An 11871-nucleotide genomic window follows, 5' to 3' on the forward strand; every position below is an offset into this window, starting at 1 on the left:
TGCTGCCAACAGGAAATGCAGTGGCAGTGGTGCCACTAACATCCTGAAGGGCATCCACGTTTTAAGAGGGGGGAGGGGTGGTGATGAGAAGGGATACGTTTCTCCACTAACTTAAGTATTCAGCAGGTAACCAAACACGAGGAGACAAAAATGAAAGTCAGGAAAGCAGCGCTGCTGCACTTGCTATGCTCCACACACCTTGCCCCTTTTGCTAAAATTGCCACCTTCTTCCTCCAAATTAAAAATGGAAAGAAGGGTCCCTTCCTGAGGAAATGATACCAACCGCTCATCACAGCCATTTCCCAGTGTCCCAGTCCCCGCTCCCAGTACAGAGAGCCTAGGGGTCTACAGGATAGGCCCTTGCCCTTGGGCTGAGGACTTAGGGACATTGCCTCCAAGCCACACTTGCCGTGAGACTGCTCCCCACACCCATCACCAGACAATACCACAAGCCTAGAGGTGTGTGGGCCTGGGAGTTTAGCATCTTCAAGGACAAAACTAATTGAGTTTATGGGTTATGTCTATGTAATGTTAGGATCTATAATATGGAAGAAGCAACTTAAAGCAAGAAAAAAGCAACAGCTTAAAAGCAAGACCCTTGCTTTCCAAGTGTATAGCTCCTTTTCATTTGATTTGTGTTTTAAGGATGAGGAAGAGTGAGTCGGGTAAAAGAGGGAGTGAACATTCCTGGATGAAAGACATGGGGACAAGAGAAAATGGGTGTAATGTTGGGGTTCAAGTATGAGGCAGAGGGTACTCTGGAGCCAGATCACTCAGGGCATTGAAAGACATTTTAAGGATTTAGTATTAATACTGAGGGTGGTTGGAGCCATGGATAACTTCAAAGATAGGGAGAGGCATGACGGGTGTATATGCCTTAAGAAGCACACTCAGGTGTCAGTGTGGAGAACAGGTAGGGTGAGGCAGAAGGCTGGGAGAAGAAAGAGGAAGATGCTGTCATAATCCAGATAAGAGATATTGACTGTCGGAGCCAAGGCAGTGGTAGTGGGAATCAGAGGGTGGAACAGGGTTGGGAACTATAAAGGATTTCTGGTTTGGGCCACTAGGAATTCAGTCCTGAGATAAACTCAGTTTAGGATTGATTGGTTTTGAGGTGACTGTGGAATATGCAGGTGGAAACACCCCGGGAACAGCTGGATAAGCACTTCCAGAGACCAGCATGGCTAGTGGTCTGGAAGTGGAAGCCATTGGCATCTATGTGGTCATTGAAGTCAAAGAATAGAATAATGGTTCTCCACCCAGGGTGACTTTGCCCTTCAAGGGACAGTTGGCAATATCTAGAGACATCTTTGATTGTCACAACAGGGTGGGGGGTAAGCTGACAGTGGCGTCTAGTGGGACGAGGCCAGGGATGCTACTACCCATAATGCAGAAGACAGCCTCCTCCCCCTCCCAATAAAGAATTATCCGGCCTCAATGTCAATAGTGCTGAAGCTGGGAAAACCTGAAGTAGCAGGGAGTGCAAAGAGAGAGAGAAGAGAGCTGTGGATGGAGCTCTAGAGAACTCCAGACATTTAAAGGATGGGCAGAGAAGCAGGCACTTGAAATTGAAAATAAATCACCAGAGAGAAGCCACTGACCCAGGGCAATTTCCTCAGTTACATGAGCTTTTGGCAAGTCAATGTCAAGTGTGGGGTAGATTACCAATGGACTTAACGGGGTAAGCAAAAAGCTTTACAGAGAAGGGCTTTTAACTTCTTAGCCTCTCAAAGGACATGCTGTGGAGAGCATCAGGGAAGCACCTGATATATGACTTGGTACTTGCATAGTTAAACGAATGCAGCAGGATCAAAATGACTGCAGACCACTGAGCCCTCTCCAATCTTTCTCTCCTCAACCAATTCACAGGAAAAAGGGCAGGCAGTTAGGCTTTCTCAAAACTGTATCTTCTTCCCTCATTGAAACTCAGGCTGAAAATCTTTTTCACTAACCCAGGGATTTAGTATCATTGGATTTTACTGGTGGAAATGCCTTGAGAGAAAAAAAACCTGTCTGCCTTAAGTTCAGATTTCCAAGGAAACTGTATTTTTAAAGGTTAACATTCAGAGAACATGTTTTCATATTCTAATGCCCTCGGAAAATATCATATACCAGCAATCTTACTGCCTGAAGATTGATGTTTCCTTGCAACAATAGAGCCACCCTTTTCTGTGGATAGCTGAGCCAGCAGTTGCTTTTACTACCTCTTTCTAATAAAAATAAAACAGAAAACAAAACATACATAATTGCTTTCCACACTACACAGCTACTTACTCAACTTAAACAACAGTTTTCAAGCACATCAAAAAACAAGATTTTAGGCTGCTGGGTTGGAAATCACTTGGCATGGAAGGTTGACAGTCTTTCAGACTGTGGTGTCAAAATTTTCTTTGTTTTCTCCTGGGTTTCATTCATGTTGAAGAGAGGAATAGGGAGTTAGAAGAAGAAAGGGGGAGAGTTGGTAGATGGAAAACATTTCTCAAACTAGAAGATGCTACTGCACCTTCAGGCAGTTCCGTTCCTGTTGCAGGTACAGACCAAATGACATTCTGGAAAAACTTGAGCCCACACTAATGTCTACTAGCCACGACGATAACAACAAACAAACTCCACACAACGTGGGCAGGAGTGGGGTGGTTTGTTTCTCTAACGTGTCCATCCTCTTCCAACAGTTTCTCCCAACCACACGACTGTCTCTACTCAGCGCGTCTCATGCCCCCTACCGGAGAAATCAAGTATGTTTCAGAATTAAAGGGCAGCAGATGTTCCCATTTCCCTGGAACTCTATACTTGGGGAACCTGTTAAGGCAGAAGGCGCAAAGTTCAGCCTTGACTCAGAAGGGCTTCTTTTCTTGTCTTGAAATCCTCTCTTGCACCCTCTGGGATCCAGTGTCCAAAACGACTGCCAGGGCTCTTTTTCTTGGTCCGAAGAGAAAGGACTGGCCAGTCTAAAACGGAGGGACTTTGGGGGAATGAAGAATTTCAGCCCTGGGCTGCGGCCCGTTGGAGATGATGTCACCGCTTCTGCGAAGAGAGGGCTGGGGGTGGAGCGGCCGAGGGGGAGCCCGCGCCGCGCCTTCAGCTGCCAAGGGAGCGTTCTGAGCCCACGTCAGGGGAGGTGTCGGGATAAATAGGCTCCCGCAATGGCCGTGGCTGGCTGCACTAGGAGCTGCCGGGTCCGGGACTGGAGCTGCCAGGGTGAGTTCGCGTCCCGGAGGCTGAGGGCTGGAGCAGCTGGTGCTCTGTGCTCCAGGCGGCTGATATCCCCGGCCAGCCCCAGTGGCCCCGCATTGCTGCCGACGGGAGTTTGGGGAGTCCTGTGCCCTAAAGGACTTCCTCCTCGGAGAAGGGAGAGCGGAAGACTGGAGGGGTGGGAAGAGAAGGGCCCTTTCCGTCTGTCGGGGTCGCGGTTCAGGACAGTGCCATGCTCCTCTCCATCCTGGCCGCGTTGTGCCTGTGGCTGCGCTTGGCGCTGGGCGTGCGCGGCGCGCCGTGCGAGGCGGTGCGCATCCCCATGTGCAGGCATATGCCCTGGAACATCACGCGGATGCCCAACCACCTGCACCACAGCACGCAAGAGAACGCCATCCTGGCCATAGAACAGTACGAGGAGCTGGTGGACGTGAACTGCAGCGCGGTGCTGCGCTTTTTCCTCTGCGCCATGTACGCGCCCATCTGCACCCTGGAGTTCCTGCACGACCCCATCAAGCCGTGCAAGTCCGTGTGCCAGCGCGCGCGCGACGACTGCGAGCCCCTCATGAAGATGTACAACCATAGCTGGCCTGAGAGCCTGGCTTGCGACGACCTGCCTGTGTACGACCGCGGCGTGTGCATCTCGCCGGAGGCCATCGTCACTGACCTCCCAGAGGGTGAGGCCAGGGGAAGGAAAGAGGGGGGTGATGAGGCATTCCTGGCAGTCGCTGCCATGTGAGAGATTGCATTTCCAGCTGCCAGCGGGTGGTCAGTCAGTGCCCCATCCCACTTCCGAGGATTAGAGGAATTGGGAAGGGCTGGTGCCTTTACTTCTGGAAAACTCCGGCTACTCTACAGGAATTTTAGGAGCTGAAAAACATCAAGTCCCGTAAGGTGTGGTGGTGGTAGTGGTGCTTACAATGGAAGCCATTGGGGACGTTTTCATTTACAGTAATAACAGAATAGTAATAGCAGCAGTAACAAACAGTTGTGTAGGGCTTATGGTGTGTGTGAGCTAAACACTTCACACATATCACTTAATCCTTAAAACAGTCCTACCAGGATTCTCCATTTAATGTTTACTCTTGAAAGCTCCTTCTGAAGAAGCAGCTCCAGTCATCACTCCCTGCCAGGAGTACGGCTTGTAAATTTAGTCACCCTGGAAAATTGTAATGTGTTTCATGGCGTTTGACCAGGAGCCAACAACTGTGATGTCTTAGTTACCTGGATCTCATCTTCCATTTCCTTCTTTTCTCTTTGGTCGTTTTGCTGTTTTCCTAGGAAGAAGGAGCAGGTTTCAATCCACTTGGTGAAATGAAACCTAAGAATGTTTTTGCATTCTTTTATCCCTGAACCAGATTGCTGCACATTTAAAGAGAGTATGGTGTTGCTTTAGTAGTTTCTCAAGCTCTACCTCAGAGCATTGCCCAAAACATGAAGGAAACGAAGGTAAAAGGAAAGATCGAAATCCTCTCTAGTTCAGAGTTCTAGAAAAACCTATTTGTGGCTTAAATTATATAAATAATATAGGGTTGTGCTTGTTTTGAACTATGTAGCTGTGGACTGTTTCTGTGCTGCAAGATGTGAGGTGGGGAATTGAAAAAATTCTGCTTATTTTGATTGGTGTAAATTGTCAACTCAGAAAATCAACATTTTACAATGGATGTGAGGAGGAATGACATAATTTGTCCTGGTTGGCTGGTTAACATCAGTTTGTGCTGGATAGGCAGCCTCACCTAAAAGCCTTTTTTCCTAAGCCCAGGGATTTCTGTGTGAAAGAAGTAGTCAACAATCACGTGCCATTTTTACTATTTAGTATTATCTTTTGTGATGCTATGTTAGTTTATGTCTCCAGATGATTCCTTATTCTAGCTGGGTGAACAGACCACATCACTGACCACACCCATGTGGCTCTGTGTGTGTTTCAGATGCTAAGTGGATTGACATCACACCTGATATGATGGTCCAGGAAAGGCCTCTTGACATTGACTGCAAACGCCTAAGCCCCGGTGAGTTGTCTTTAAGCCCCTGTTTCCTTCTCCCCAGAGTGATTTCTGAGCCCTCTTCCAATGTTTTTTTGTCTTTCTTTCATCTTCCTTAGACCGGTGCAAGTGCAAAAAGGTGAAGCCAACTCTGGCAACGTATCTGAGCAAAAACTACAGTTATGGTAAGTGGGACTTGGCACATTACAAAGCCAGGTCTGCTGGTCATAAAGTAAAGAAGAGGGTTGGTGATTTTTCTGGTTAACCATGTGTGTTTCAGATGGCACAATAACAACTGTAAAACTTCCTTATTTTCTGGGTTCATCAAATAAACACAAAGTAAATTACCCAGGTGAGGACAGTGATGTGGCTCCCATTCCAAGTCTGACATAATGATCTTACTTGAGTTAGTGAGAGGTGCTGTTTTGCCAGGACAGCACACCTTACCTGTTCTCTTACTAAGATTTCACTGCTGCGGGAAGGATGGGTGAGTGATCCATGGATTTCATTATCTGAGACCCAGAGGCCCAGGAATTAAGACCTGCCCCTGTATCTTTATACTTATAAATAGCTATAAATATTTAAGATCTTAAAAAAATGATGGGAATGTGTTAATCACAAGACCCTATGGCTACTAGTATTAACATTGCTTAAATGCCTCTTCATGCTTATCAGGAAAAAAAAGTCAACACTTTCTTCAAAGAATAAGCCAATCATTATATTTTGAATGTTCTAAGTAAATTTAATTCTATTACCGTCACTTGAAAGTAAACTTAATTAAAATATGTTCTTTTAAAATATCTATTTAGGCTATTTTATGATTCTTTTTATTTCTTAAATTATTTCTGCTGAAATAACATAAACTGAGGGAAAATGTTCATTTTATTTGCTAACAGTTTTCCATATTTCAAACTGAAATTTTATATCATAAGAACCTTTATATTATATACACACATGAAAGTAAGAAGATCATGGCAATATAAATGTCTGAAAAAATAATATTTTCTTTAGGTTGTCAGATTTGAGCATCATACTTAGCCAATGTGGGTAATTCAACCAAAACAAAAAAAAAATACACTTTTTTTTCTAGTAGCTTTCTGTTGTTTAAAACCATTCTATGTAGATATGGTATCTTAATCTGATCTACTTCGTCCCTCATTTGACACTGTGCAGCCTTAGTTACTAATCTGAGTTTTACGCTCATGCTGTTCGCTGGGGTGTCATGGCCTCAAAACTACTTTGATGATGAAACCATTTCTATTTAAGTCCTTTGGCTCCTTCATAAACCAGCTTCCTAGGATCGAATCCAAGACAGATCCTTATTAGGCTGATTACAACTCCATGGCAGGCAGTAGTAGCAAGGGACTGAAAGAGCCAGAATGTAAAGTGTCATCAGACACAGTGACACTCACAGCCATCTGTATTAACAGTTCTATGTCTACTCACCACAGACCTCGTTTTGACAGTCTCAGAAATTAAAGGATTGAGAACAGTGATCTTCAGAGACTCCTTCCAGCCTAAAATGTTATTGCTCTAATAACTTCCTCTGGAACAGAGGAAGTTCAAGCCTCAGATGGCTGATTGAACCACACAAACTTTAAAGTGGCTTCTGAATCTGAGAATGTATAATTCTCACTTCAAATCATCACGAGGCAGAGTATAAACAAATACGTATTGGTTTCTGTGAAATTTTTATTGACAGTCTGTGTAAATAAATTTCCTGACACATTTATGGGAAAAAAAAGCTAAGATTAGAATTTTAGGATTTTAGGGCTGAGAAGGATCTATGGAATCTCTAATCAAACCCTATTTGTAGCCCAGTGAGGAGCTGTCACTGACTCAAAAGCAGAAGCCTGCTTGTCAGTTTACTTTTACATCTTGCAGCATGAGTCAGAACTTTTAAGACAATATTCACGATATGGGAGGCCTTACATTTAGTGTATGATTGTGTGGGCTTTCTGCCTGCATTTGGGTGGCTCGGACATGACCATAATTACAGGAGCGATTCCTTAAGAGAGGCTCAGGAGTTGGCATGAGTACACCATCCCTATTTTTCTCCAAAGGTTTCAACAACATTTATATTGATTTTTAAATTGCAGCCATTCATGCCAAAATAAAAGCTGTGCAGAGAAGTGGCTGTAATGAAGTAACGACAGTGGTGGATGTGAAAGAGATCTTCAAGTCCTCATCACCTATCCCTCGAACTCAAGTCCCACTCATTACGAATTCTTCCTGCCAGTGTCCTCACATCTTGCCCCACCAGGACGTTCTCATCATGTGTTACGAGTGGCGCTCACGGTAGGCATGGTGGGACAAGAGAAACTACACACGCCTTATGAAAACATGACTCCGATTTAGCAGTCGTGGTTTAAAAAACATCAACAAGAACAAAAAACGGCACCAGCTTTTTAAAAAGCAGTTTTAATAAATACCTTTGTTGGGATGTCATATATCCTAAAACTCAATTAATTCTTCAAAGAATTAAGGAAAAATAGAAATGTATTTGAATGGAATCTTTAAAAATCAATTTCATAATTCCTTAAATGATTTCAAAAACTTGTAGACAGATAAATTACTTTAAGTAGAACCAAGTCTTTTCAAATCGTTCAAATCCATCTTAGTGTGGTAAATACTGGATTTTTTTAAGGTCTCTTTAATAACTTATAGATCAAGTAAAGGCCATTTGAGACTACAGTTCCACATATTTTCTTTACATACATTTGTTTTACATAGTTGTTTGTTATAGTATTGCATACACACACGTACACGCATAATCACACATATCTACTCATATCTCAGCTGTGAGTGTTTGTCTCCTCACATCTCTTTATTTAGCATCTTTTTAAAAACTTAATCAAAGAGGATAAAATTAAGTAAATAAATATATGTTATCTGAATAGTAATATAGTTTGTAAACATAAAAGTAATGTAAGAAATTACATGGGAAAATGTCAGTACACAAATCTGACCACATACTAGCATGTACATAAAAATCACAAATAAAAAGAAAAAGACATAAAAATTGAGAAAAATACAACAGGTATCACAAAAGAATAACTTTACTCTCACAAGAGTTTATATAAGTTACTATTTAAAACATTAAAGGCTGCAACACAGAAATGCATTTATATAAATCTATACAGACAAGATCCAGAAGAAATACAAAGAGTAAATAAAATGTTGAAAGTTTTATCTCTGTAATTCCCCAATCCAACTAAAAACATGATTCAATTTTTACCTGGTCTTAATATTAGTGAATTGATTGAAAGTTCAATCATTTTGAAAACAGTTTGGCAATATGCATTGAAAACCTTAATGTACGAGGTGTGATCAAACAAATATATACATATATATATATATATATATATATATATATATATATATATGCTCTTTGACCCAGTAATTCTACTTTCAGAAATGTGTCCTAAGGAAATGACAAGATAGTGCACAATATATACAAGGAATTTTCAATGCAACACTGGCAATAATAGCTAAGCAAAAGAGGAAGGTTCAAGAGTAGAGGAAGAGTAAAATATATTATGGATCTCCATAGTTGTAATATTATTTGGTTATTAAAGTTATATTTTTGAATTATTCTAATTATATCGGAAAATGCATATAATACAATGATAAAAGGAAATGTGTGATATTATCTAAATATACAGTGATATATATATATATATATATATATATATATATATATGTACATTCAAGGAAACAAAGGATATATCAATAGAGTATAAAAAATACAAACAAAAAAACAAAGTATAAATGGTGCGTTATAGAGTTAATGGTTATTGAAGAATTTTTAAAATTTTTGTATTTCTAAGCTTTTTACTTTCGTAATCAGAAGTTGCTTATTAAGATAAATTACTTTTTTTCAGGATGATGCTTCTTGAAAATTGTTTAGTTGAAAAATGGAGAGATCAACTTAGTAAAAGATCCATAGTAAGTATAATTAGCGATACCAGGAATATAGATTTAACTGCATGTAAAGAAATTCTGTAGAATTTGGGTATTTTTCTCATTCTTTCTTCTCCAGGCTGTCATAGGAGCCATCAATAGCAGCAGCATTTATCTTTTGAATAGGTAGTTACGATTCCAAGCTATTCTCACTTGGAATTTTTATAGTAAATCTCTCTTCAACTTCAAAGACCAATTTGGTTGCATTCAATACTGATCTGGTTATTTCCAGATTAAATTTGCTTTATGGCTTTTTTATTGTATTGTATTTAATTTTTTTAGCAAACAGTCAGGTACTTGGGCAGAAGTAATATTCAGAGGATTAAAGCAGACATATACATGTAGGGGTGTGAATACCCAGTTGTAAAACTCACCACTGTACAAAGCAGAACCTTTCCTTGTATTTAAAATAATTTTAAACTTTTATCAAAGTAAACTATATACAAAAAGTAATTATTTTCTATTTTGTATATTCATGATTTTAGTGGTAACATCATAGAAATATTGGTAATTCGGTTAGAGGAGTTAAAATAATTTTTTGCCCAGAGATGTGAAGTCATACCACAATTAAAGAGATAAGGTCATTAGTTTGAAATTTTTAAAGCATCTCTTCTCCTGAAAATATGTTTAGATACATTCAGGAGAATTTGTGTTTTCAGGTTCACAAAGGTACTGCTACTGTCTATGATGCCTTCATTTGCGTGAATAAAATTCTTGGTTAGGGGAGAGTATATATTAATATTGACTTATTGAGAATGTAGTTTCAACACAGCCTCTCCTACTCAGTGCATTTCTGAATAAAGGATCCAAACACTACTGTTACGTCTGAGCTAAAAACTCATGAGCTACTCAGGAGTACACTTAGTCTTACTAGAGAGAAAATTCTGGCTGAATTAGTTACCTGGTCTCCAAGGCTACAGTAGATTAGAAGCACCATAAAGACCTGAGGAAAGAAAGCTTTCAAGAATCACAGCTGTTTGGACCACTCGCTTTTGCAGAAAATATTACAAGATATTTCAGTAAGAATCTGAGGATATCACCATACAATAGCAATAATGAGTTTATTTTTTTAGAACACCCTAGGAAGTTAGGGACAGTCCTTTTTATTTCATTGTATTTCTCATGCCTAGAACAATGCTCAAATTCTTTGTTGATTGAAATATACTCTAACAAGTAGGGATGTGTGTTATAATAAAAAGAAATGTCTATTTAAGTGGACTCACTCTTTCATTTTTTTCTTACTTGCAGCTGTGTAAACAGTATTTATTTATATTATAAATACTAAATCCTTTTCTATCAAGGAAACTTAACTGTCCAGAATGACGCATTTCCCATCTGTTCTGAAATGCTAACACTTGAGTAGATTACTAGATGTAGGTGGGGCTTCTGTCTTCTATTGGATGTAAGAGCATTAATTGAATTCCTATGTGGTAAGAGGCCTCTCATTTTCAGTGGGGCTGGATAAATTTCTTCTTTTAGCCAGGTCAACCCTTTTTTAGAAGGCTTTGCTGTGTAGGAATGTTGTGTAGGAATAGGGCCAATGGGAAAAACTGCATGGGTTCGGGCCTTGAGCTCTGGAGTCAGACTGGTGAATTTGAATTCTAGCTCTGACATTTACCAGCTGTGTGACCTTCTGCAAATAACCTCGCTGTGCTTGTTTCCTGGTCATGAGTATAGTGTCCACCTAGAAGGGCTTTTGTGAGTTTCAATGAAATTAATGCATGTCAAGACTTCATCATATACTCAGCATTTAGAGTAGCTATTATAATTATTATCATGGTTAGTATGTTATAAGGAAAACAATTTCATTAATTCTGCTATTAGTTTAATAGCATAAAGGGGTGAGATGTGCTGGACAGTCATCTTTACAAATTGCCTCCCAGCAGTGGGAAGAGAGGCTACGCGAACAGCAGAGGACGATCCAGGACAAGAAGCGAGCAGCCGGGCGCACCAGCCGTAGTAACCCTCCAAAACCAAAGGGAAAACCCCCTGCTCCCAAACCAGCCAGCCCCAAGAAGAACATTAAGACTAGGAGTGCCCCAAAGAGAACAAATCCAAAAAGAATGTGAGCTAACTGCTTTCCAAAACGGAGACTTCCTCTCAGGATGAAGCCAGGCGTTGCCCAGACAGCCTGTGGAAGGCACACATCCCTTGCCTTAACGACTACAGTATTCTTCATAGACACATCTTGCAGCATTGTTCTTAATGATATGCTTCAATTTCTCTTTTTAAGCCACTACAAGCCATAGTGGTAGGTATTCCCTTTGGTACGGAAGGTGTATGAAAGCTGGTCAAAAAAAGTTTATCGTGTTCAGAGTGGCCTATGTGCATACTCTATGAGAGCTCCATGTGGGGAGATATACTTTGTTCTTACAATTTGACCTAATATGTGCATCATTAAATAAATGTCATATTACAAATAAAACACCTAATTTTGTTTACAATATGTTGTATTTCAGTATGACTTCTGTTAGAATCTTAGTGATTTTTTAAAATGTGATTGAAAATATGCTTCTAAGGAGGAAAGCAAAAGTAATGAATGTTTAAAAGATTTTTATATGTTTACTGTTTGCAGAAGAATTTTTGTGATGAAAGGGGACTTTTGAACAATCTAGAAAAGTAGGATATGGAAAATTGTACTGAGTTCTTTTTTACAGTGAAGACTTTCTGCTCTGTTTTTAGCTAGAAACTCTAAAATTAAATAATAATAATGATAAATAAATAAAAGGGTAAG

At 40.3% G+C, this 11871-nt stretch overlaps 1 protein-coding gene across 1 annotated transcript; it reads left to right on the top strand.

Moving 5' to 3' along the window:
• The first annotated feature begins 2225 nt into the window (after positions 1–2225).
• SFRP4 (secreted frizzled related protein 4) lies at positions 2226–11871 on the top strand. The gene is made up of 6 exons (XM_019631048.1): positions 2226–3869; positions 5121–5201; positions 5294–5359; positions 7274–7472; positions 9059–9122; positions 11021–11871. Exons 1-6 carry the CDS (start codon positions 3425–3427, stop codon positions 11204–11206), a joined length of 1041 nt encoding a protein of 346 aa, XP_019486593.1. The 5' UTR covers positions 2226–3424; the 3' UTR covers positions 11207–11871.

This window comes from Hipposideros armiger, unplaced genomic scaffold (assembly GCF_001890085.2).
Source record: "Hipposideros armiger isolate ML-2016 unplaced genomic scaffold, ASM189008v1 scaffold_981, whole genome shotgun sequence".
NCBI classification, from domain to species: Eukaryota; Metazoa; Chordata; class Mammalia; order Chiroptera; family Hipposideridae; genus Hipposideros; species Hipposideros armiger.

Coding starts and splice junctions, on each gene's coding strand:
- SFRP4 (XM_019631048.1), top strand. CDS start 3,425: ATGCTCCTCTCCATCCTGGCCGCGTTGTGCCTGTGGCTGCGCTTGGCG. Junction 5,360..7,273: donor GAGCAAAAACTACAGTTATG/GTAAGTGGGACT, acceptor TTTAAATTGCAG/CCATTCATGCCAAAATAAAA. Junction 9,123..11,020: donor AACTTAGTAAAAGATCCATA/GTAAGTATAATT, acceptor ATTGCCTCCCAG/CAGTGGGAAGAGAGGCTACG.